This window comes from Haliotis rufescens, unplaced genomic scaffold (assembly GCF_023055435.1).
Source record: "Haliotis rufescens isolate VD_foot unplaced genomic scaffold, xgHalRufe1.0.p SCAF_2, whole genome shotgun sequence".
In the NCBI taxonomy this organism is placed as follows: Eukaryota; Metazoa; Mollusca; class Gastropoda; order Lepetellida; family Haliotidae; genus Haliotis; species Haliotis rufescens.
The window spans coordinates 55,713,284-55,741,281 of record NW_025963890.1 but is presented as its reverse complement, the minus strand read 5'-3'; the positions used below and the strand labels follow the sequence as shown (position 1 = coordinate 55,741,281).

The 27,998-nt window shown below is 39.7% G+C and overlaps 1 protein-coding gene across 2 annotated transcripts; it reads left to right on the top strand.

Annotated features, from left to right (window-relative positions):
- Positions 1 to 4: 4 nt before the first annotated feature.
- On the top strand, positions 5 to 13,130 carry LOC124143581 (opine dehydrogenase-like). Of its 2 annotated transcripts, none has more exons than XM_048399252.1 (2): positions 5 to 92; positions 11,632 to 13,130. In XM_048399252.1, the coding sequence occupies exon 2, from the start codon at positions 11,657 to 11,659 to the stop codon at positions 12,884 to 12,886; it is 1,230 nt and encodes a 409-aa protein (XP_048255209.1). In that variant the 5' UTR covers positions 5 to 92; positions 11,632 to 11,656; the 3' UTR covers positions 12,887 to 13,130. The 2 variants fall into 2 exon arrangements, with proteins under 2 accessions (XP_048255209.1, XP_046368566.2); XM_046512610.2 differs by lacking the exon at positions 5 to 92 and adding an exon at positions 7,661 to 7,726.
- Positions 13,131 to 27,998: the final 14,868 nt, after the last annotated feature.

Sequence of the window (27,998 nt, the reverse complement as noted above, 5' to 3'; positions counted from 1 at the left end):
TGGACTAGAGGTCTCGGGTATAAATGCAGGGGTATCTTGCCATTGAGTCGTTCCTGCATTTCGCCTGAGAACCTCTCTGTCTGTTTTTGAAGGTAAGTCACTTTGACTTATTACTTTGCCATTTTTTTGTAAAACTAGTTGTAAATAATTCTTACTTTGTTGCTCTGCTGGTACAATGAACTTATGTTACAGTTGATCAAAAAGATCGGTTTGAAATCAACGATTTGGCGGCTATATGTTAATTTCGTGTAGTTCAACTAGACATCAAATACTATGTTGAATAATAGAGAATAATAGAACGATTTGGCGGCTCTATGTTAATTTCGTGTAGTTCAGCTAGACATCAAATACTATGTTGATTAATAGAGAATAATAGAGCGATTTGGCGGCTATATGTTAATTTCGTGTAGTTCAGCTAGACATCAAATACTATGTTGAATAATAGAGAATAATAGAACGATTTGGCGGCTATATGTTAATTTCGTGTAGTTCAGCTAGACATAAAATACTATGTTGAATAATAGAGAATAATAGAGAGTCCCGGATAAAATACCAGCGTTAGTATTCCAGTCGTTAAAGTATCAATCTAACGTTAGCCATTTGGTGTTGTGTCCTATTATTTCCTATTTTATTTAGGCTTGCGACAAGGAGAACATTGCTTGTATTTTGTCTCTTTATCAATGATCTTGAAAAATTCCTCATGAAAGACGGATGCACGAGTGTTAAAATTGGCGATGTGAACGATTTACATGTACATTTATGTATATCTGTTTCTTAATCCTTCTGCATGCTGATGACACTGTCCTCTTTGTTGATCCTGCAACTGAATTCCAGAATACATCAGATTCTCTTAAAAAGGAATTGCAATATTTGAAAATTAGACGTCAACACAGAACAAAACTAAAGATTTTATATTGGGACGCGGACTGTCCAAAAACAGTAGACTATCTCCTTATTTGGAAATTACGGAAATTTAGATCGTAGACACTAATTATTATGCGTACTTATAATGCTTATTTGTAATAGTATTGCATTACATGGCTGTGAAATTTTGGTGTGTGAAAATATGAACATACTTGAAAAGATGTTTTTTAAATTGCCTGTGGTCTTAAAAATACAAACCCACATTTTATGGCTTGTGGCGAACTAGGTAGAATACCCTTATTGATATATGCAGCTGAACGAGTAGCTAGGTTTTGGCATAAACATGCAGGCAATGTGATGTTGCAACTGTGAAATGATTTAAGTAGAAATTACATTATTTGACCTTGAGCTCACTCATGACAGTCACTCAAATAAATGTGATAATGGGATGACCATTGCTAATGTGAGTTCACTCACTTTGGTTGTTTTGGGTATAAATGCCGAATAATTTTGAGACGCTAAACTAAACTATCCCTTAAAATCCCAGAAATAAGCTTAAACCTACCCATCTCCAAATCAGAAATTAAAAGTGTCAACAAACAAAAAATCACCAAAAAATGGCATAACCTATATCTAAACTCAAATAGCCAAATCAAATAGGTTCTCAAAAAAAACCTAACCAAACCAAAAATTCTACATCAGTCCAAAAAAATCGACAGAGTAATCATTAAACTCCAAACAGGACATACCAACCTAAATAACCACCTCAAAATAATAAGAAAACACGCAACAGGAACCTGCCCACATTGCAAACAACAAGAAACCCCAGAACACGCACTCATACACTGCACCCACTACCTAACACACCGAACTACACTACAAACCACCCTAAATATAAATAAGGCTCTTACTCTAGAAGCAATCCTAAACCCACAAAATAAAATAGAAAAATTCAAAGCCTTAGGCATATACTTAATCAAAACAGGACTAATAAATCGCATTTAAAACCCCAATAAACTACCAAAACCAAACCACATAATCAAACTAACAAACTTCCATACTCAGCTCCCTTAGTTCGCCCCCCAAACCCTTTTGGCATTTTTTCCAAATCTCAAAATTTCCAAAATTCTATATAAGCAACCACTAAAACACCCCTACTTTTTCCCCTTTTCGGAAACACATTAAATGGCCTGGCCGGGCCCGTGTGCGAAATACGCTGCAGTCGGAAAGCGCATGTAAAATCTCCAATATAAGTAAGTAAGAGACGCTATTACTTGGCCTTTGATTTCGTGCAACCACTTCCAGACCACCGGACCCCGCACCAATAACCATTTGGAGGGATGGCATTGAAGACTGATGCAGTTGTTACAGAAGGCACATCCTGATGTCGTCGAGATGCTGTCTTTCCTCAAAGAAGAGGAGAAACTGAACGAGCTCCGACAGGTTCGATCGACGCCGGGCAAAAATTGCCACCAAGGAAAAAGAAATACAGACATTAACAGAAGTCTGAATCCATTTAAACACAGACAGCAGACTGCTGACATGGATGTCTTCCATATGCAGATGCTTCATCCCACCTGCTTAAATTGCCACGAACTGTGACAACTGTTTCAAAACGTGTTCAAACTGTGATACAAATTGTTAAAGATAGTTATATGTGAATAAACGTGAGAAGAGTCTATTTTTCATTCCCCAATTAGTGTTTACCCAAATGCTTGTAATCACATTAAACTTCCTTCGTTCTAAAAAAGGCAACCAGTACGGTGTCCTCCCAAAACGCCTATAGCTACAACCCAAAACATCTACAATCGACAATCTTGTACAACCTATCTTAACGTATGGTGCAGCAATTTGGGGAACCAGAGAATTTTGTTGCATAAATGCCATCAAAAATAGAGCGTGCCGCTTTTTCTTGGGTGTAGGAAAAACTACTCCTAATTTGGCCGAAAGAGGGGAGATGGGTTGGTCATCAACTATTACTAAACATAAAATCGAAGTTGTGCGTTTCTGGAAGAAGTTGAATTCAGCTCCCCCGCAGAGAATTATAGCGCGTATCAGAAATTGGTCTCTATCATACCGAAAGTCCTGGGACAGCAGAGTTGTAAGAATGTTTGGTTCTTTGGATCTACCATTTTTTTTATCTGTATAATATTGGTAATATAGATTTCCAAATTTTGAAATAAAAATTGATAGAACTTGATAAAGAAAACTGATTTCGTGGACTTTGGAATGACACTGGCCATACTACTACAGGTAATAAGCTTAGAACGTTTAGACTGCTTAAAAATACACTGAATGTTTCATTTTATGTACGTCACATTCTGGATAGATCACAACGAAGCACTTTAGCTAAACTTCGCTGTGGAACTTTACCCTTAGAATTAGAAAGAGGTCGTTATACACGCCCGAAAACCCTGTTTCTGAACGCGTCTATAATTTATGTAACGGCCAAACTGTTGAAGATGAAGTTCACTTTTTGGTAACGTGTGACTGTTAAGAGATGTAAGCCCCATCGAAAAATTCGAAACATAAATTTCACTATTCTGATAAGACTCTAGATATTGTCGACACTTATACCTGTAAATTATGTAATTCTCCATCTATTGCTGATGAATTTCACTACTTATTCAAATGTAATTTTTTTAAAAGAGAGAGGCAAACATTTCTCTCATCATATTATACTGAATGGCTAAATATTATAAAATTTGTAAAACTCTTATCAACAACAAATTTAAACACACAGGATCTAAAGAATTTATCGAGATCTGTTGTAAAAATGTCCATTAGTAATAAAAATGCTAGGTAATCACATGTTGTTTATTAACTGCCATCTTGTCTGCTTTTTGTACATATACATAATTATTTATTGTAATATGCTCTTGTACCACCTTTATGGTTTTTGAGAATAAACTGATTCTGATTCTGATTCTTTTCATGTCGCAACTACTGCAATCTTCGGAACAATATGTACCACTATATAAACGGATATGACTTGGATTCAGTATGATATGGAAATGCTACAACATCTACTGATAGTAACCTTGCTATTGTACAATCTGTCCATTTGTTCATTGCAAAATCTAAAAGATTTAAAATCTAAATATGTCTTCTTAACGATTACATCGATCAAATAGTTGTTTGTATGTGTGATATGCTGGTATGCTGTTTGTTTATGTACGGATATATGTACATGTATGTGTGTATTTGTGTATTTTTTTATTATTCTTTATTCAGTACGATAGAGGCCACAGGCCCTTTGTACAAAATGTATGGCATATTTATGGCAACAGTCACAATGATAAAATACGTGTTCTTTCTTCTTTACTGTGATACAGATATTTAGCGATATTGATAATGAGCTTTGTGTTGGTTGTATATAAAAGAATATTAAACTTATTAAACTTAAATACCTTTACATAACCGGGTGATTGTGATAACCAAACATGAACGAATCCGAGGGAAAATAACGTTGTTCTAATATTAATAACCCAATTCTTCTTTCCTTGACTATCGTATAAATACAACATTGCATAACACTTTTTAGGTAAGCGGTTACCCGGCATATACATTTAACGTAGCCAATATTTGAAAGCTCTCATCATTGCATTGATATGTAAAGGGAATCTGCCACATTCACCCAATACAGCGCTACTTGATGTACATTTATTAACATTCAATAACCATTTACACGCATATAAATTAATTTCTCAACTTCTTCCATTTTATGGAATGCCCATATTTCTTACCCATACAGTGACATACATGTAGGATATATCTTGGAGTCAAACCATCTGAAAAGAAATTTTGGAGAATAAGGTTGTAAACAATTAAATAAATGCTTTGTAGTAGGTTCATTAGTACCATTTTAGCTTGAACTGCTATGTTGCTTAAAGCCTGTGTCCATGAAAGCCTGCTGCTAAAATACAAACCTAAATATTTATACTCTTGTGTGAATTCCACAAGTTGTCCATTTAGATACCATTTTTCACTTTTTTTCAGCCGCCCACCTTTCTGAAAAACTACAATTTTAGTTTTTTCAATATTAACTGACATACTCCAGTCTACACAATACTTATCTAAGATAGATAAGTCCTTCTGTAGTCCCCCAATAGTGTCTGAAATTAAAATCAAATCATCTGCAAAGAGTCATAATAAAACTTGCATAATATCAGGATGTAACTGTACTCTATATAGCTGCTCATGTTCCATTGTGTGTACAATTTCATTTATGAACAATTGAAATAAGAAGGGGTTTAAAACGCAACCTTGCCTACCACCTAAATTACATTTAAATTGGTTTGACAACAGGTTATGACTTCTGACACATGACTTGATATTACCATAAATTGATTTCGGACATCTTCGTGCTGACATCGTGCTTTCCACAAATAAGAACGATGGACAGAGTCAAATGCCTTTGAAAAGTCTATAAGCTATAACTTACATATAACACACCTATTTGTGTGTGACTTGTATATCATCATAACATTTGCAACAGTAGGTAAAATTACTCTAAATGTATTATTTTATGTACAGTTTACAATTGTTAAATGTCCTTTTTAGGAAGAGGTGTTTAAATAGGTTGAACCTGTTCACCAATCCCATTCCTTTTTCTTGGAAATAAATATTGTATAAATCACACATGAGTCCTAAAGAGGAACAGGTCAGCCGAAATTGCTAAGGCACAAGGCGACCTCATAAACACTTAAAGCAACAACTACTGGTCACATTTCACTATGGATGCTAGAAGTGACATTGTAACCGGTAAACATCACGGGTTAGACACCTCGTTTGATGGATTTAGATACAACAAACGGAAGGACAAGAACAGCACTGTGCAGTGGCGATGTAGAAAAGGCATTTGACAATTAAAATGACCAGTGAGCAGTCACACAGGTGAAGTGAAGAGTGACAATTAACAATAAACACACACAACTTTTTCAATGCAAACGGTTAATAAATACTTAATATAAACACTTTGTTTTGTTTTATTTTTTTAAAGATCCCAATTAACGATGAGTGGTCACAGTGGGAATAGTAAAATGAAGAGAGGTCAAACTGGGAATAAACTCGGAAAGTCCCTGGTAATTTTGGTCTCTGGTAAATCGCTGGGCGATTGGTCGTAGGTAGTTTTTGTGTGCATACAAACATATTATGAATGTATCCTACGAGTGAGACACAAATAGTCTTCTGTCTGTACTTACTTACTTTGGAGATTTAACGTGCGCTTTCCGACTGATGCGTATTTCGCACACGGGCCCGGCCAGGCCATTTAATGTGTTTCGGAAAGGGGCGAAAGTGGTGTGAGCAACCCAAGAGGGGGCTTTAGGGGTTGCTTATATAGAATTTGGAAATTTTGAGATTTTGAATAGATGCCGATGGGGTTCTGTCTGTCGGCGCTGTAGCCCCAAGTACACTCCGAACACAAACAGATGATGATGCAGATAATATCTATTCATTAAAACATTACTAATACTTTACTCAATGGCTACCAAATTGTAATCCTCGAAACAAACACAGGCAAACTTCAAAGAAAATGAAATGTCAGTTTCGTGTGCAGGCGGGAACACCTCACCTATTGTTATAGGGTACAGGTGCAGTTGGCCTTGGTTAAGTGGGTAACAATAGGGGGATTACCTATAGTCTGCTGCATGTCTATATAGAGAAAATTACTATCTGTCAGATTCATAAAATTTCATATACATTTCAACAGTACATTCACTTAACAGAAGCATATATTTCATAAAATTTCATATATATTTCATATTGATCGATTACGTATTGCATGAATAAATATACATTTCAATAGTATATACATGGTGTCAGACTGCCAGTCAACAAATTGTCCTTCTCTATCAGGATGTTGTCGTCAATTTGGAGATATTTCCTTCTCTTTGATGACAGTCGTCCTCCGGCATGAATTTGCATCAATAATGTCTCTGAACGTGATTGTTCATTCTTGATAATGTCAATAAATTTAAAGATGTTTGGATGACTTGGGCCCGATTTCATCAGCTTGGAGTGCCAGCCTTCTAAGTGATTGGTTGTCCTGGAATCCAGGGTCCCAAAATGGTTCCACACGTCTCTCCTGTCGCCGGACAGTCCTTCCTGCAGCAACGCCAATGTATGGTGGTGTTTCTTCTGTTCTTAATTCGGAATCTGTGTCCGTTGAAAACTAAGTTCTGTCCACCTTGGGAATTAGCAACAAATCGAACATTAGCCATTTTGTTATGGCAGTATGACTTCCAAATGTCATTTTATACACTTCCAAGATTGACATCAATCACTCATATATAATTTTTATCATCCCTATGAATTTAATAATGTACATGAGAAAACTGTTCACCTATTATCATCAAATAACAGTTAGACATTAATTCACCCTCAGAAGAGGGTTCACTTTAATGACACAGACTATACCAAGCCATTAAGTGATCTGTGTCTCTTAATCCCCTATAATCCAGTATAACAACATTTGGAGTGAGGGCACAGTGAGGTTAAACCGTGCAGGCACCGTGTAGTTGCCCTTAAGGCACCTGGAGACTTTGATTCGCGTAGCCGTCGGCTTAATCCCCTTTGTTTTATCTAAGCCAATTCAAATATGTTTACTACGTTGCCTACATGAGCATTGTTAAATCCACAAGAAACGAAATCACATGTCAAATCATCCTTGGGTTGAGTTACGTATATAAAACAATAAAAATACATTTTGACCAATCAGAGCAAACTGCGTTCTATGTCATCAGCATTTTGGCAATAAAAGACCAGGTGAGCGCCATCTAATTGACCTACTCCTGTAAAAGATCCCGGTGTGCACATAGCTCTACGTCACCTGTACCATTACATCTATTTCTACCTCCAGGTAGGACCTTTTTGTATACGACGTTACCCGAATATCATGTTATACTGTATGCCTGCAGCATGTTTATACATGTATTGCAACTACTAACATTAGTTCCTTTATTATCTTATGAAAACTGAATTACTACTTAATTGAATCGCGTAAAACACATCTTATGTGCATGCATGGCAATTGAATCGCGTGAAGCACACCTTTCGTGTGTTCTGCATCAGAAGCCATTATACGAACTGTCGTACTGTACATCGTTTAAAGTATACTTTACTCTTACACGTAACTTAATATCACTGTTAATTTATCAGTATTAATAATCAGTTTGAACTAATAATGTCATTTGTTAAGCCTAGGAAATCCTCTCCGTCATTTGTATCTCCATAATCCTTATCTCCAAGTCAAATGAACACAGCAACTTTGCACATTTTAATGCTTCATGGAATGCGTACTCACGAATGCTTGACCGAAATCGAATTTGAAAAAAAAGATGATCGTTTCCACAACTTCAAGAATTAGTAATTCAATTTAGAATTTATTCTCAGAAACAACGGTGGTACATAAGCATGCATATATACGTTCATTAAATAATATAACCAAGGTGATAGGACTGGAAATTATTACATTAATAAGTTTAGAAATATTAAACAAACATTTCGCTTGCGGGAATGAAAACATGCATTTGTAATTTGTACATCTTTGGCCATTCATAGATTGCTTTGGGAACTTAAATAATTCGCTACTGGAAAAGGGCTTTAATAAAACTCATCCCCAACGGCAGGAACAGACACAACAGAAATATATTATGAAAAATCAGAGAACATACATCATTTTATTGTATTAATCCCTGATTATTTGTGATGTAATCACAACAGGCGGTTTATGGTACCAAACAGGATGTAAGTAGTGAGATGTCAAGATCAAAGGTCGTTTCCCACACTCAACAATATATTCAATGTCCAATGAGGACTGCCTTGACGAGAGTTGATAAACATGGCAGTAGCTTGGTGTTGTTAGACAGTAAACTTCCTTCATTCAATAAAAAAACATGACATTTTTTTAAAGAAAATGGATGCATAGCTACTAAGTATCACAATATAAATTATGAAGTAGCCGGACGCTGCAACCAAGTCTGCATATCTGCCACACCCTCAAACAGGTTTGTTTTGGAAGCCGATTACGTAACATGTGATTTCGGCACCTCCACTGGGACTATTAAATATCTTTTACGAATGTTATGATTTTTCTCTCGATAATTTGACATTCGCAGCAAAATCGCAATTCGCTAAACAAACTTGTCTTTGGACTAGTTACATTGAAACAAACGCGCTCTCAATATTATAAAGGTCAATGGTATCAGAACAGATTCCAGATTCCACTCAAGACTTACATAGTATGTTCAGGAAGCAGAGTAGCATATTTGTTTTTGATGGCGACTATTTTTAATTTAAGGAAGAGAATTTATGGATGTCAAGGACTTATTTCTCATTTGTTACAATTATTGTATTGGAATTCTTGATTGGTAGTCTGATGATTAATCCTTTTGTTCTATTAAACGTAATCCCTCTTCGTCTAAATTGTAAACTTGACAGCTTGCTAAGCAGGAAAGATAACAAGTAAACCCCATCTCACCTAACCACCCTTTGTTTAATTAGCCTTACTGTGGACGTTCCAATTTGGTTAATGACCGTGAAATCGACCTTTGTGATGTAACAAAATAGCAAAGCGAGTGGTTCATTTCTAACACAGTTTTCTCATGTATCACAGTTTGAACACATGTTTAGTTGAGTTGTCACAGTTTGAACACATGTTTAGTTGAGTTGTCACAGTTCATGACAATTGAAGCATGCGGGAGGCATAATGGAAGACATCCATGTCAGCAGTCTGCAGTCCGTGTTTAAGTAGTTCTGTGTATTTCTCTTTCGCGTGACGTTGGAACGAATATATGACGTATCTGTTGATTTGCCACAGTTGAAAGTAATAGCGTCTTGTGTGACTATGTGAGTGAACTCATGTCATATGAGTTGAACTCACTGATTGGTCGTGGGTGAGCTCAAACTCAAATAATGTAATCTCTATTTGAATCAATTTTGGAACCCAGTTGCACTTTTCAACCCCTCACCAGTATGTCTCGTATAACAACATCACATTGCCTGCAGGCAACATCAAAGCAATTTATGCTGTAATATCAAAGGTCGATCTCCCGGTAAAACACCTCCAATATACTGAACAACCAAATCCCAAGTCGCCCGCATACATGTTGTTGGCGATGTCAAGTGAAGGCGAATGTTTATTGTGCGCAGTCTTTGTCAGGTTCTCTTAGGGACGGAGTCATGCTACGACTAATTATACCTGTAAAACAGACATAAACTGGCATTCTGTAGATGAGGGAAACTCAGTTTATGAGCTTTAGCAGATAACGACCCGTGCAATCTTAGTAAATAAAGACCTTAGTTCTCGCTACCAAGATCCCATTAGGGGTCACGTCAGAACGACCTTTCATCCGACAAACAGAGCATCGCTTACCAGATTATGAAAGTGACAGTCGGAATGTGATTTCTAATCATGCAACTTTAACACGGGGTATTCCGAACGATAGTTACGGGTTTAACAACTGAATCCATACAATCCAGACAATCTATTAGCCATTCCAGAATGTTCTTTAGTTCAGATTTCAAATTTGTAATCGTGAATTTGCCAAAGTATGTTTCGAAGCGTAGTCGCCGATTTGAAATTAGTGCCGTAAAGCACGAGAAAGCTGACTTCTGATTGGTCATTCTATTGGTCGGTCAAAGTTCGCGCAAGGTCGGTGTGACGTGACCCGTAAAGGGATGTCCTCAAATCTTTGTTAAGCCATAGCTATAACTAAGATCGGATTTAATGAGATTGCGAGATTCGTGTTAGAATAGGTCTTCGTGCTTGTTGTAAAAGGTAACTGACGGCGGAGTAGGCTGGCTGACTTGGTTGATGCATGTCATCGTATCCTAGTGGCGTAGATCGTTGCTCATGATGTCAAACAGTGGATTGTCTGGTCTTCCGTCGTCTAGCTGAAAAATTCCTGAGTGCGGCGTTAAACAACATAAAAACAACACGGGTGTTGAAAAATACAACGAATCATGGGCGACAAAAAGGGCATATTGATTGTTGTTTTCTGCTTTGCTAAAAGATCAAACCTCCGACTGTCCTTTATCCTGCGTTAAAAGCGCACTTCATGAGCTACTTAATAACGGGCGGCATCAAACGTATCCTTGGAAACATCGTTTAGTTGCCTGAAACATTATATTTTGAGTATATGAACTGAACACCAGTTGAAGAAATAAGATTGTTGTACAAAAATCTGCAAAGAACAACCAACAGCGTACAGTCTGACAGCCGGGTAGAAGCCTGAGCTTAAACTAACATTTTTGTCCTAGAAATAAAATAATTTAGTTTTAAAATATATATCCACAAAATATTAAGTAAAATTCAGATGGAGCCTAGAACGATGCATAATTTCAGAGCTGAGGCACACTGGACTTGCCAAAACATTCTAACCCCTGTTTGTACTCTCTTGGGTCTGGAAGACAGACTAGCCGGAGCTTTGTACTCCTTTAAGCACAGGACTATACGATGTGGAAATTGCGGAGAGTTATGGGTAGAAAACATTGTACCCGAGGTCCTAAAACAGCACGATCATGTCAGCCCAGCGAAAGCCGGCCTTTCTGTAGTAAAAATAATCCATTTTGAATTCACTTTGTGGTAGGGTCATTGTGCAGTCAGTATCCCGGGCTAAGTTTTGACTGACCAAATATACACCTTGTTGGATAATAATGTTTGGAATTGGTTTCCATATTTATGCCAATTGTAGGCTGCATGTGAAAATATAATGCTCCCAATCCCATCTCGCACCTTCAACATAAAGTGTTATCTACTTTCAGATTTTCAACCTTTTGAACTTCATATATGGCAAAACAAGTTACCGTACTTGTTTGTGGAGCAGGGAATGGTGGCCATGCAGCAGCGGGCCTCGCCGCGTCACGTGAGAACATTGAAACGAGGGTCCTTACGTTGTTTCCTGGCAGTGCAGAAAGATGGACGAACATCATGAAGGATCATTATCTCAGAATTACCATCGACGAAGGTGATACTGGCATCAGAAACGGACAATCCATAGATTTCAATGTTAAACTGCCTTTCATCACCAATGATGCATCAAAGGCGGTTCCAGGAGCAGATGTCATAATATTTACTTCTCCAGCATTTGCCCATCAGAACTACCTTGAAGCCATTGAGCCCTACATTCAACCTAACACCACCATTGTTGGAATGCCCGGTCAGCCTGGGTTTGAGTTCCAGGTGTTTGATGTGCTTAAGGACAAGGCCAATCAGTGTGTCATCATGTCGTATGAGTCTTTGCCTTGGGCATGTAGGATCGCCGAATTTGGGAAATGTGTTCATATCCTGATGGTAAAGGTAAATCTCATGGGATGTATAATTCGAGGTCGGAGCATGCCTTCGTATGATCCAATGGAAACTGTTCAGAGAGTGATGGGAAAAGCACCTATTCTTACCGTGGCAAATAATTACATCGAACCAATTCTTGCAACGAAGGCTATAATCCATCCGCCGATAATGTATGGCAAATGGAAGAACTGGGATGGTAAGCCACTTGATAAGAAGCCCCTCTTCTATCAAGGTCTTGACGAAGATCAAGCTCGTTATCTTGGCGGTATAAGTGACGAGTTAGTGGCGACGGCTAAAGCTATTGCGACACAGAGGCCGGAAGTGAATCTTTCCGGTGTCCTTCAACTTTACGACTGGTACCTTCGCGATCATAAACCATACATCAAAGATTCAACTAGTCTCCAAACTGTCTTGCAGACAGACACGGCATATGACGGCCTTGTCCATCCGATGAAGGAAACAGAAGATGGCAAATTTGTTCCAGATTTTCGCTACCGGTACTTGACAGAGGATGTACCATACGGCCTGGCGGTGACCAAAGGGCTAGCCCAGATCGCGGGCGTCCCCACACCCTACCATGATGAGGTGATAGCCTGGTGTCAGAAGCAGCTGGGGAAGGAGATCATTGTTGGTGACGAGCTGAAGGGGAAAGATATAGGCAGTACAAGATGTCCCCAGCGTTATGGCATTAATTCTCTCGATGCTCTTGTCAAGTCCATCACACTCTAATGTATCACATTTTCCATAAGTTTGTTGAACCATACAATCACCTTCAAAAGACAAATCAATGCAGCAATCGAAATCACTGGGGTTTCCGTAACGCTGATAATGTGAATTGTGGAATTGCCGGATATGCTAGTATATGGAATTACCTACATGCATTTCTTATGGAACTGATGTTTACGTACCAAAGTTTTAATGGAAACATCAAATTTAGAAACACTTTTAAAAAAAAAAAATGCTTCATAGTTCCTGAGACAATGTGTAGGTATCTGGTTGTTTAAAATGTCCAACTGTATATCACTGTGCTGTTACTATTACTTGTACCTAGGGAAACGTCTGTGAAATGTATTAACTGCTGATCTTGAAAACGCGTCAACCGATGAGGCTTTGTATGTAGAGCCTTCATGTCATGTTTAGAGACTATATTTCTGTAAAGCTTGCGTTGTACACCGAATCTACAATGTTGTAAGACTGCTAAGTGTATGGCAGTGTATGTGTTATACTACTTGTATCATCTTCTGTCTGTATGCATTGTCAATACATACAAATTTATAATTGTGTGTTTCTATTATTTTATTATCCGCAAATATTCCTTAAGTTTTAAATGATAAAATACAAAACATAAAAAACACACGTGAAAATGCATTTGTAAAGAATATGGACACTTTCAACTCAACAAATGAAACGATTTATTCATGAGTATATACATTATCAATCAAATGTTTTTCCTAGCTTCTCTACATAGTAAATAGGCCCTCGCCCCCACCCCAAAACAGTTTACGTACCTCATTAAATAAGTTTCCAGGTTGCCCTCGGTGTAATCATCAAGAAAATTGTAAATTATCTCTCTCAGGACACACTTGATAGCAAACTGAAGCATGTCTAATATTCTATACATTACGTTATGGATTCGTAACCAAAATCACAGAATCACAGTCCACAGAATTGGCAGATCGGTTTGAGTGAGTGAGTGAGGGAGTGAATTTGGTTTTACTCCGCTTTTAGCAATATTCCAGCAATATTACGGCGGGGGACACCAGAGATCTGTTTGAAGAAATATAGCAAAAGACAATACAACCTCGGCTTCCGGAACGAATGGCAGCGGCAAATTATTAGACGGTTTAACTGTAGGACGAAATAAGAGCTGGCGCGAATAGATTTGAAATTCAATGGTCATTATATTGTTGAACGTCCTCTCCCTCTCTATCTAACAGCTATCATATTACACTGAGTATATGTTGTGAGAAGTAAGTGTTAATAACTTTGGTATAAATTGCAAATAGCTTTACAATTAAATTAAAGATATAATTATAGGGCAGGTCGAACATTTACTTGAATTTGAAGTATACCCATTCCAATTGTGCTTAGCGTTGTCAGATAGGATACGATGAACACAGTTTTCAAGCCACGAAGATGAAATAAATGATTGCAATGACCAAACAAAGCTTAATCTTGTGTCGTTTAACTTTTACGTGGAGAACCATTTACTAACGCATGAGAGTTGCAGTATCTATGTCCAGTAGAGTAAAGAATACATGATTGCGACATTTTATATGGTTAACATAATGTCTTCGTGTGTGATCGTCCTTTACCTCGTTATAATCATACTGATCAGAGAGATTATGAGGCCCAACTTTATATAGCTACGATTAAAATATGACAATATGAGTTCATCAAGCTGGGGCAGGTCCGAATCTTTGTTATCGTTTCTTGTACTTTACTTTACTGGATTATTTCTCAATTTTGATAATCTCTATGTCTCTTCTTGTTGTTAGAAGTACATTCCTGGAGGAAAAAGCGTTGTTAACACACTTGCATATTGTTTTACAATTTTTTTATCTACGCCAAATCAACCATTTATGATATGAATTATTATTATTTCTGTATACATCTTACAAGTTAGTACCATCGTTATGAGGAACTACGTTTAAAATATGACCATATGAGTTCATCAAGCTGGGGCAGGTCCGCATCTTTATTATCGTTTCTTCGTACTTTACAAAATATCATTATTTCTCAATTTTGATAATCCCTATATCGATTATAAACGTTTGTTTGTTGAAAGTTTTATGATCCATACAATGTCAGGGTCACAATCTGGTACACCGAAATGTGTTGTTGTTAGAAGTACATTCCTTGAGGGAAGAGCGTAGTTAGCACACTTGCATATTGTTTTACTATTTTTTATCTACGCCAAATCAACCATTTATGATATAAATTATTATTATTTCTGGATACATCTAAAAAGGTAATACCATCGTTATTAGTTTTCCTGCGTCCAGTGTGCATCTTTAACAGTCTATTCCAGGGAATGTAAATACACAGTGGACTTCAGTGGTCCATGCGTTCATGAGTATCAATATCGAAAATCACCATGATGGTAACATTCCGCAGGATGTACTCGCATGTTGGATCTAATTCTGTTGCCTCTATTTCTGAAGTATTATCATAGCCTGGCAACAACAGCAACAATTTAATTCAGTTTAGGTTTAGCAAATGGAAGAAAGCCATGGCTATTACCACTCTATTAGAAAATAGGTTGGGTAAAAAAAGTTGACTTTGTGGTCAAACCACCAACAGTAAAGTTGAAGACTGTTACAGTGTTCACATTTGTTGATCTTCCATGACCTCCCTCTTTAGCGTCAGGAATGTGGTCATAGCTGTACCCGGCGTTCTTCTCTGCTCTGTTGGGGGTGGGTAAATTTGGGAAGAGGTGGAAATCTGACACTGTCAAATCTGGTGAATACTGAGGATGTTGAATGAATTCAAAGCCACATTCGTACATTGAAGCCATGGCAACAACAGACTTGTGAACAGGTGCAGTGTCCTGATGGCACAACACACAATGAGTGAGTTTTTCATAACATTTAGACTTGATAGACTCACGCAGTTGCCAAAACAGATTAGCATTATTAATATTGTTCATTAATGGTCTGACATTGAGGGGGGTAGTCTCCAGTACGATTCCTTTGGAATCCTAGCAAACCGAAGCCATCACCTTGCTAGCTGAGAGGAGACGTTCCGGAACTGCTTCTGGCTGTTGTTTAGTCTCTGGCTGATAGTGGTGAACCCAAGACGCATCAATGGCTACACATTATTCAACAAAATCAACGACGCATTTTCGGGTAGACTTAGTTAATAATCATTATGGTATTCAAAAATAATGGGGAGAAATGATCGTTGACCCTTCTTTTCTTTGAAAACCTTAATTGGGTTCGAATCCCGTCAAGTTGTGTAAAAGCCAAACCTGAGTTGAATAGCGTAATACTATATATTATTTGTATAAGATTCGTCATTACCCGTACTGATAATTCAAAGGAAGGCGACGAAAGCTTTACAAAAATATATTTATGAAATATCGGATACCTTGATTGTTCTGTATATTATTATTTTATCTGCTTCATCACTGGATTATGTTAACAAACGGCAAAACTATTCTTATTAGTATATAGTTCACCCATATCCTAATCCCCAGTCCCCAACTAACAGTATCCCTACATCCCAGCCGCAAACCCACCGCCCCCCAACCCCAAACTACCAAGCCAACAACCTTATCGCTACACCCCAGCCCCCAAACCATCGGCAAAACCCAAGCCCCCAACCATCATGCAAATCTACCACCTCCAATAGCACAACCCTCTCGGCCCATCTACTTTACCCCAGCCCTCTACCATCCCCACACCAACAATCTCCATCCAACCAATTATACCCCCTAAACCCCACCCTTCAACCATCCTCAAAAACTCCATCTCCATCTCAGCCATCTATAATGCAATCAACCACCATCTCAACCACCCCAACGCCAACCTTCCACCACCCTAACCCCTCTAAACCCCAACCCTCCACCCACTGATAAACCCTCCTGAGCCTCCTCCGATCCCCTCCCCATTAAAACCCGGTCGTCAACTATTTGCACTATCACCATCTACACTACTCTCACCCTAATTTTTCTGTAAAAAAAATAATCTGTACATTATAAAATGTGTGAGTTATTCACCTTTGTGGGGCACGGCTGGCCCAGTCGTCTAAGGCGCCGCGAGTCGCTGTGCTGAGTTGCGTCCCTTGGCACGCCAGAAACCTATGATCGTGGGTTCGAATCCCGGTTCGCCCCGATTATGTTTCTATGTTTGTCAGCACCATACCCGTGCTCGTGGGTCTGAGACCTGCATCACTTCGGTCTCCTCTCCAACATTAAGCTGACACTGTTAAAAGCGGCGTTAAACCCAACTCACTCACTCACTATTCACCTTCGTGTGCCCTTTGGTATTGAATATATAATCAAGGTCTGTATTTGTAAAACATGTAAATTGACAAAACTCAAAATTCTTGTAAGAAGCTGAGGTGAGAACTTACACAATTACGTCGCGTTCATGATCAAATGGTTCATTGGTTAAATATATGTGTGTGCAATGTAAAACAATTTATCATATAATGGGTATGTTTCTCGGCTGGATAAAGCCAACGGATAAAAACGATATCCGTTGGGGTCATACGCGGATAGAGATGCAAATATCAAAGGTCAAGTAGGGACTACTTTCAGTGTTTATAAACAAACATGGCGTCGCCCTTGTCATTAACCATCGGGAATCTGGATAAACTACAGGTATAATTGCCATCATTATCCAAAGAACAGTCTAATATACTGAAAATCAGTGTCTAACTGTGACTCAGCTAAGGCACTTTAGAGATATAAATTTCGAAACAATTTTGCGAGGGCACTCACAAGGCCTAGACAAGCTGGATCAGTAGCCATATCTGTGCTTGTAGACCTCTGCGGCTTGAAACCTCGCCAAGGCTCGCTAAATTGTAAATACAATGTTCATTCCTTATGCAGGATATTTACCATCCTCAATCACACTCGCATGATAACATCTATATCACTTATACCTCCACCTCAAGATATTTAGTCAAGGAATGCAGCCTCCATCCAACAGTCTCGAGTTAAAGAAAGAGTCACAATGTGAAATGATTTGATAGTGATGGAATTGGGCGACACATCTACTGTGGTGGCTTTGTTGCCCAACTATTGAGGTCTACCTTATCCCTTGTGTGTACCTTGTATATTGCTATTGTATCTGAGTAGACCATTTTTTCCCTTTAACGTCAAACGTCTTTATGTATTAGATCTTAATCATACAGAGGATTAAGTCCTTATGACCTGGGCCCACTTGCACAAAGCGATCTTAGTGCTAAGATGATCTTAACTCCCATACTTTTACATAGGCTTACAGTAGTCGTAGCGCTAAGATCGCTTTGTGCAAATGGGCCCTGGTCCATTACGACAATAGGTAAATCTCGTAAGTGTTTGACAAGCCATCTCCACTCAACTGTCCAACATCTGGGGAATTTGACAAATTGGATATCACCACTCGCCCTTTGCCCGAACCCACAGACGCACCTTGGCTGAGGTTAGCTATGGCACAGTTCATATTCAAACTGAATTAGGACGGTATCTCAACATGCATTTACATGACAAGACATCATTGTGTTAATGTTGTTTGAGGTGAATGCCAAGTTATTTTAAATTGACCAGTGTATAATGCTGAGCGACGTTGTCTTTTAAACATGTTTCACGGGTTAAACGTGTGTGATGTGCAGAAAGCTGCTTATATTTCGTAAGATAATATTTTATGTCCATTTACACCCAAAACCTTAATGATATTTTACAAAAAGGAAAAGTCTTTTATACAGCTGTTAGTCAGCTTTAGATTTTATTTTATATTGTACACACAGTACACTACGGTTATAACGAACTCAAAGGGACCACAAATTTTAGTTCGTTATAACCGTAGTTCGTTATAAGCATATATACAGCATATGTACAGCAAATGGCCGGGACCCCCAAAACAGTTCGTTATATCCGCCAGTTCGTTATAAGCGTGTTCGTTATAAACGTAGTTTTCTGTACATGAATACGTTTTAGACTAGTCTCTCCTCACTCCGTATGAAGTGGCTCATGTGTGTATTATGTAACATTAATGTTATGTATTGGGGTGCAACACTACTACGTATAGGGTATTTTATGAGTGTTCATGTCATAATATGTTTACTGCACGAATATAATGCTCCATTTATAACCAGAAGATGTACCAAGACGAATTTGTGTGTTTACCTATAAGGACAAGAAGTCGCAAATGCTGCGAACCACAATTTGTCGAATGACGTCAACAATCTTCAGCTATGACGTCGTTTCTAGCTGACGTCATTCCGACATCACGTCACTATAAGGTTCAAATGACGTCAACGATGACGTCCGGATGACGGATACAATACATTGTTGTCTCGTGACGTGATATGACCCCAGAGCACATGTGATTTTTATGAACCCCGATATGTTTACCCTCTTGGGTCTGTCTGTCTGTCTGTCCGTCGCCCGAATTGTTTCACCGCTTCATCGATTTCTTAGGTGTGTTCATATTCCTCTTTGCAGCGCTACTAGAACTATTCCCTTCATCTCGCAACAACTGACACGTGAAGACAGTATTCATGAGAACCTTGAGGTGTTCCTGAGATGTCTTGACGCTTTCTACCTTTGAATGCCCGTGAGTGTCCACAACTGGCCATAAAGCAGAAGCCTCAATCCCACGATAGGATTTCACACGTATTAGATGTGTGTGTTCATAGAAGTATATATTTCCTTTGACGTTGTCAACTATGACAGTTATTTTGATTGTCTTTCTTAATATCTTGCAGAGACGCTTGTTGTTTATCTTTCGGTTCATTTGGCCTTGGAAATCGAACAAACAAACATTTCCCATCCCCTGAAGATGAATGTCTATCCCGAAACAGTTTTCATTAACTAACATTATTGTGTTATACAACCTACCCTTGTCCCTACACAAGGCTAGCACGCATGATTTTCCAGTGATATGATAGGTCATAACAGTAAGTATGCTACTTGGCTGGATAGACCTGTTTGCAAGTGCCCCAGGGAAATGCTTTACTCGGCGTCCCGATCGTTTCCCCTTGTGTCGCCCTCGTCTTGCTTTTCCGCATGTCAGGCTGCCTTTAGAGTCAACTGAGCATGATTTGTGAGCAGTTAAACGATCGAACTCAATCTTGATATCTGAAAGGTGTAAACATATTCCGAAAAGATTTATTATTATACTGCAAATTACTGAACTATATCAAGTCACCCATTGCATCCAACACAAAAGAGTTCATGGTGTCAATTAATAAATAGTATGAAATATATTTACTGTTAAGGTTTTTAGTTTTGTTTGTTTGTTGTTTAACGCCGCACTCTGCAATATTCCAGCTATGTGACGGCGGTCTGTAAATAAGCGAGTCCTGACCAGAAAATCCAGTGATTGATGCCATAAGCGTCATTCCTCGTAATTAGGATACGATGACATGCATCAACCAAGTCAACGAGCCTGACCACCCGATCACGTCGGTCGCCTCTTACGGCAAGCATGGGTTGCTGAAGACATATTCTATACCGGATGTACTATTAATTAACATGCAAACAATAACCCGTGATACGCCTGTCAACGTGGTAGTGTGCAGGGTTGAAAAAACGTGGAATCATAATGTAAGAAAGATATAATATAAAAGTTGACTGTTTGAAGTAATCTTTACAAAAAAATATATACGATGTATAAGATACAACTATTGCTCTGATTCCAAACTATCCAAATTTTGAATTACGTTATTCCAAATTTTAAAAAAAGTAAACACCCTCTCACCATCGGTTTTTCAAGTCAATAAACCGAAATAAATGCTCGGCCAATCCTTAAAATGAACCACATAAAATACTTTTTAATTATTTTGTCAATCGAATGTCAAATGGAGACAAATCCCTAAACCCATTCAAATGAAAAGTACAGAGTAGCAAGTCGGTGTGGGGCCGAGTTCTGATTGAACAAGGGGCGGTCGGGTAGCCTAGTGGTTAAATCGTTCGCTCGTCCGCCGAAGACCCGGGTTCGAGTCCCGACATGGGCACAATGTGTGAAGCCCATTTCTGGTGTCCCCCGCCGTGATATTGCTGGAATATTGCTGGAATATTGCTAAAAATGGCGTAAAACCACACTGACTCATTGACTTTGATTGATCAACATTTAGCACTTACACGTGTATTGGCATGGTTGGAACTCGATCATGGAAGCGTTTTGTTGGTTGCCGTTCTTTGGAGCTTGCTTGAGACTGTTCTGTTGGTTGCCGTTCCGGATCCGTGGATCTTCCTTGAGACTCTTCTGTTGGTTGCTGGTGTCTCCTGAGGATAGTGTGACAGTGTTCTGTTGGAATTTGATATTTTCCGAAGCCTCCGTGTCTCTTGCGTTCTGTTGAATCGTGTTGTTTCGAAAAGACTGGCTGCTCTGTCGGTACTTGCTGTTTGTTGGGAATGGTGCCTGAATGTTCTGTGAAACTTGAAAGTTTTGTTGTTGTTTGTTTGTCTGTACTTCTTCTGTGTTGCTATGTTGCTGCAGCTGTTTGACGCGCTCTTCGATGGGGCCAGTATAAATACACCGCCTGTGTCCTTTTCTCGTAACCACGACGGTATTATCCTTAGAGCAAAAATGCTCGCGAACCTGTGAAACAATAAGCATACACGCTGATTTTCTCATAACGAAATTGAAGGGAAATTGTGCCACTGCACGGCTCTGTAGCTTACCTGGATAGTGTAAACTGCCAACATCCACTTGCATTGTTATTACAATCTTTTCTGCATTAATACTGAGGATTGGTATCAACACATATTCAAGTAAATTTCCACATTATTTTTTGAATAAGCAAGAATGAATGTACTTTTGAAGAACATTGTTGCAGTGAACAACAGTTCAATTTACTTTATACCTCTTATATAGACTTATATACCTTCTTAAGAGAAGGGGCGGTCGGGTAGCCTAGTGGTTAAAGCGTTCGCTCGTCACGCCGAAGACCCGGGTTCGATTCCCGACATGGGTACAATGTGTGAAGCCAATTTCTGGTGTCCCCCGCCGTGATATTGCTGGAATATTGCTAAAAGCGGCGTAAAATATAACTCACTCACTCACTCTTAGGAGAAGTAGGGCGGTCGGGTAGCCTAGTGGTGAAAGCGTTCGCTCGTCACGCCGAAGACCCGGTTTCGATCCCCGACATGGGTACAATGTGTGAAGCCCATTTCTAGTGTTCCCCGCCGTGATATTGCTGGAATATTGCTAAAAGCGGCGTAAAACCATACTCACTCACTCACTCTTAGGAGAAGTAAGTTTCTAACACAATTCAAGTTTTCCATTTGTTTTACAAAACACCTTAGTTTATGATTTTAACTGTCATCATAAGAGAAACATAACGTGCGAACTTCTCTGTCAGGTAATTTCGGACCAGAAGATGTTTTCTGGGTAAAGATTGTGATAAAATTGAAGAGCATAACAGTACATTTTTAACAGAAATGACTGAGCAGCGGCCAGAAATCGATTTTTTTCAATGAAGGTGCCGTAGTGGCCATGTTATTGAAAGTCAGCTTCCAATCTCTTGAAGCCTGATACCGCCGTTATATAGCTGGAATATTGCTGAGTGCGGCGTTAAACAAACAAACAAACAGACAAATCTCTTGAACACATTCATTGTCTTCATTAGTTTGGAAAAAGCATGTGAAGTTTCAGCTTCATTGGTCAAGTCGTTTCTGAAAGATGATGTTTATAGTGCGAGGACAATTTTGTGAAAATTTAGGAGCACAGTCAGACTGCAAAGTCAATAAAGGTCAAAACGTTATGTATCACGAAAACGGCACAGAAACGGTCTAGAATCGACTACACACATACTACTACACTACACTACTACACGTCACGGTACAATGTGTGAATCACAATAAATCACTAGCCAAGTTTCAAACGATGACCAACAGCATCCAAGTATTGGATGTGTGCTTTTAATCCCTGGGCCAAATGTTCTTTATAAGCGGCACAAGCGATTGTCTACCTCTCGGGAATAGGCTGTATCTCCGCTTTGTCTTAGAGCTAGCTTCGCCAGTGTGTCTACGTTTTCATTTCCATGAATATCTACGTGAGAGGGGATCCAACACAGCTTCACCTGTTGCCCTAGGTTCGATAGTTTTGTATATTCGTACAGAATATTGTTGACTGTGTTTGGCCTGGAGTTTCAGTTTCTGCCGCTGATGGCTTGAAGTGCACTTAGCGAGTCTCATAGGACGGCTGAATGAGTTCCCGATCTAATATCCAAGATGGCTTTAGTGACGGATTTTTCCGAGCTAGGGCTTCATCGCGAGTGTTTTTGTCTTGCCATATCTTTTTAACCAAATGGTTTGATGTTCGTCCCCAGAACGATAATATTGCCTGCTCTCTTCTAAGTTTCAAAGGGGCGGTCGGGTAGCCTAGTGGTTAAAGCGTTCGCTCGTCACGCCGAAGACCCGGGTTCGATTCCCGACATGGGTACAATGTGTGAAGCCCATTTCTGGTGTCCCCCGCCGTGATATTGCTGGAATATTGCTCAAAGCGGCGTAAAACCATACTCACTCCACTCCACTCTAAGTTTCAATGAGAGTTCTCTGAGGCACAACAAACGAATCGTTCAGGGTTACAATTGTTTCTTTAATAACAGTTAAAAATACTTTATATTCACTTGGTTTCTACAAAACGTTTTAACGGGCGAACGTGGCAGAGATTGTGTGAGAAGGCTGTGGTGATTGTTCAGGCACGACCAGATGCGACAAGAGCTTGTCCTAGTATGTTGTTCTGCTGGGAGCTAAGTTGACTGGCTGTTGTTAGTTGTGGTGGCTGTTAGAGACCTTGGGCTGTTCTCCGGGACTGCTCTGTCGATCTGGTCTTGGTTGGTGTTGCTTGTTCTGTGCCTTTCTGCATCAAGGTCATCAATTAGCTGGCGGCAACTGTCAGTCAGTAACTCTCCAATCGTGACCATTAGGTCACCTGGACAGGAAACTCTCCAATATAGCCCTCAGAGGTTTCCTGACGTGTGGAGGGTGTTTCCCCCTCCATTTATACGGTTCACTGGCTATCTCTTTACTGTGCCGATCACCACGAGCCCACCTGCCTATACAGCCTCTGGCCACACTGAATAGTGTTACATTCGCCCCTTCCATTTGAAGACATTTTTCACATAAAATTTCTTACAAATAATCAGATTAATACATTAATACCATCTATATATGTACAATGCAACCACAACCGTTGTTCATTACCTTTAGAGGAAATTAATACGCACACATAAATATAATCACAAAATAATAAAACATCTTTGCACACCCAGATCCGGGGTGCAAGACGACAGCGACGTGTCCGATCGTCTGCCATGCGTTGTGTATTGTGTAATACGGTCTTCAGACCGTATACAAGGATGACAGCTCGTTGAGATGTCACCTCTTCTCTGTTGTACTTCCGTCGTGCTTCCGTCAAGTAACGGGGGTTAGTTGACCTCACGGTGTCCTTGGGTAGCCGTATCCAGCGTCGGGTAGATGCTCCGTATGGCGGGAGTTGGTTCCACCTCTGCTGGATCGTGGTCCCCTCGTCTCCTCGTCTCAAGAGTGGTGCAGAGGAAGTGTTCCTCTGTAGGCGCGACCTGCGCTTCCAGTGTCAACTGGCGCCATCTCAAAGTTGGTTGTAGCAAAGACATTCCTCCTACTCCTTCCTTGTTTAGCTAGCCAGGGTCTAATAAATTTTATATATAGAAAAATCCCTACCAGTATCCCTACTATAATTAAGGTTACTCCTAAGAAATACTTCCAACCCGGTGTTTCATCATCTGGTATTATAGTCTGCAAATCATTCAGCTGATCAATCAGATGATTCATAGGAATATTCTTAATACCCTTGAGTTTTTCTGGTAGCCTGGTCAAGCTCAGTTTTATGGCAGGTTTCATAAAGGGTTTCCATAGCAACATGTTTGAGACATTGGGTGTATGGACCGACTGTATGAGATTATCTTCCAACTCATACTGACTTTCATTATGGTAATAAGGGAGTAAGGTTAAATGGTCATTAGAAAATGAGGAAATTCAACTTAATTATTCCCAGTGGGGGCAAAACCGCTATAGTGTAAGAAAACAGGTTATTGTTATTACACACTACTACTAGGTCCAACCTCTTATTTGTTGTCAACACCCAACGTCCTGCGGTCAGATATTCTGCCATAGGCAATATAGCATTAGGCCTGACTTCCGTGTGACATGTCTGTCGGACCTTCGTCTCATCTTTCATGAATAGGGAAATGACACATAGGTGGCTGAGATTGATGGGGTAGATTGGGCTTTGGATACGGCAATAGCCCGTAAACGGTTTTGTACATGTCTGTACTTCCGAGGGTTTCAGCAATGCATACTTTGTGCGTTGTGCATTGACTGCCATCACCTCTGTTTCCAACCGATACTCTACCACCATGTTATTGATGCCGTTTGGTTTCGTGCTTATGCCATTCATTATTAGTGGCACCGACAAATTATGAGCCTGGTAAATTCCGAATTGACCATTAACATCCAAAAGCGGAATGGATGTGATCACTAATATCTTATCATCGAACAGTACGGTGGTACATAGCAAGGTCATAGAAATTCCATAAATTTTCTACAGGATCGTTCACTAATATAACGGGAATTTAGAAGGTAGGTGAGCTTTGATGTCGTTCAGTAGAGCCAGTAACTGACTTGGCGTTATGGTGCTTGGTGACAAGTGCCCAAAAGCCAACATATTAATTTGTAGTTGGAGGTGTTCCAAATAGGACAAAAAGGTTCGAATATTTTCGATCGCCAATTCTATTTGTAAATAGGTCTTCGTGGCCCATTCTAACCTAGCTATTTGATTGCTCAATGTCCCTGAGACATTAGCAATCTCCTGTTCGATCATACCTAGATCGTCAACGACTTCATTAATAGCGTGGCGATTCTCTGAGACTTGCATCCTTGTTGTATTAAGGATAGAGAGCCCTTCATGTATAACATGTGCCATTCCTGCCTGATTTTCTGCAAGCCTACGAACATTTGTCTTAATAGTACTAAGGTCAGCCTCAGACACAGTGCCAAACAGAAAACTCAAAGCACTTCCACCAAATGGCAATAGTGAACGCTTTGGTCGAGTACGTAACCTGCCATAGTCGGAGAAATTGTCCATTCAAGGTTGCATTCAGCCTTATGATTTCCTCATGTAACTTAGTATACATGCTTAAGATCCCTGTTGATTGATTAGAGTGGTAGCGGCTCAATAGCTGTCTAATCATCATTGCAACTTGGTTAATGTTATACCTACATTTCCCAATAAACTGATTATATTGCTTTAAGTCAATAATAAATGTTACTAACCACTTTGACCAAAGCGTGATGAGCAAACAGAGTTCCATGTCTCCGTTGCGGATAGTGATGAAGAGGATATGTGGATAGAGTCCACTGATTTGAGCCGAACTAGGGACTCTGCTGCAAACTCACGCTCCGACAAGAGTAAGAATTTCAAACAATTGCTCCTGTCCTTTCTCCAGTGAGGTTTTTATCCTCTGGATCTCTTCATCCAGAGACTGCTCTGTGGTCATATCTAGATTGGGGTCCTGTGGCCTTATCTCAGCAGGATCTTCGGGTTCTGGAGCTTGACAACGAGCATACGTCTTTGGGTCAAACTTCGACGAGTCTAGCACATTGATCTCTAGACTGTTGTCATTCATGATATGCTCGCTTTCCTCATTGTTTGGTTGAGGTGTATTCCCATCAGATGGGATTCTGGATAGCAGATCCGCACAGGTATTTTCTGTACCTGCAATGTACTGTACTTGTTATATTCTGCTATTCCCAGGGCCCATAGTTGTACCTTTTCATTTTGCATTGGAGACTCCAACAGGTACCTTAATGGTTTGTGATCGGTTTTAATCACAAATTCCGCATTATGCAAGTAATGGTCCAGTTTCTGTAGGCCGAAGTGTATTGCATATGCCTCCTTCTCTATGGTTGCCCAGCGTGTCTGGGTGTCACTCAGCTTGTGTGACAGAAAAAGAATAGGTTTCTCAGTCCCGTCATCACTGCAGCTGTCACTTGCATCCTTATACAGGATGTAGGGTCTGTTTGGATCTGGATACGTCAGCAGCGGTATCACCGTCAGGCTCTGTTTCAGGAACTCGAAAGCTCGTTTGCATTCCTCTGTCAAGGAAAATCTGGCATATTTCTTTGTTAACCGGATGATAGGTTCGGCAATCTTCGAGAAATTGGGAATGAACGACGATAATAATTGCACATACCAATGAAGCTTCTGACCTCTTTGACAGTTGTCAGGGCTCCCATTGACCGTATGGCTTCTACTTTCTGTTCCTCAGGCTTGATCCCATCTTGGTTGATCACGAATCTCAAGTAGTTTGTCTCCGATTGAGCAAAGCTGCACTTGGAGAGTTTGAGTTTGAGGGAATGCTTTCTTATACGTTCAAAAACGGCTTGGATATGAGATATATGGTCATCTAGCGTTTTCGAGAAGATCAAGATATCATCTAGGTATGCTATAGCGAAAGCTTCCAGGTCCTGTAATACTTCATTCATGAGTTCCATGAAGATTGATGGAGCATTGCAGAGACCAAACGGCATGACCGAGAATTCAAACAGGCCTCGGTGGCATGCGAACGCTGTTTTTTCCTTATCCTTCTCGTCCATCAAAATCTTCCAGTACCCAGACTCCAAATCCAGGGTGGTGAAGTACTTAGAATCCCCCAATTGTGTCAATATGTCATCAATCAGCGGGAGAGGCGTAAGGGTTGGCCTTGTGATTTTGTTGAGAGACCGGAAGTCAGCACAGAAGCGTTTGCTTCCATCTTTCGTGTCAACTACAACAATTGGGAAACTCCATGGGGACCTTGATCTATTAATGATCTTAGCATCAAGCATTTCATTGATTGCTCTGTCAACCGCCTTTCTCTTGTTGAGTGGCGTCTGGTATGGCCTTAACTTGATAGGTGGGTGTTCACCTGTATCAATCTTCATCTGGACCATATTAGTATGGCCTAGGTCCAAGTCACTTGTGGCAAAAAGGTCTCTATGCCTATCCACTAAATCTCGTATCCTCCCTTTATGCTCAAGGAGAGTGTCAACATCCTGTGATGTGTCATCAAGAGGTGATGTGGGCGAGTTTCCTAGTTGGTCGGCGAGCGTCACAAGGTTTGCCTAAGGCACATTGTCTAACCTCCCCACTACACACCCTCT

Coding starts and splice junctions, on each gene's coding strand:
- LOC124143581 (XM_048399252.1), top strand. CDS start 11,657: ATGGCAAAACAAGTTACCGTACTTGTTTGTGGAGCAGGGAATGGTGGC.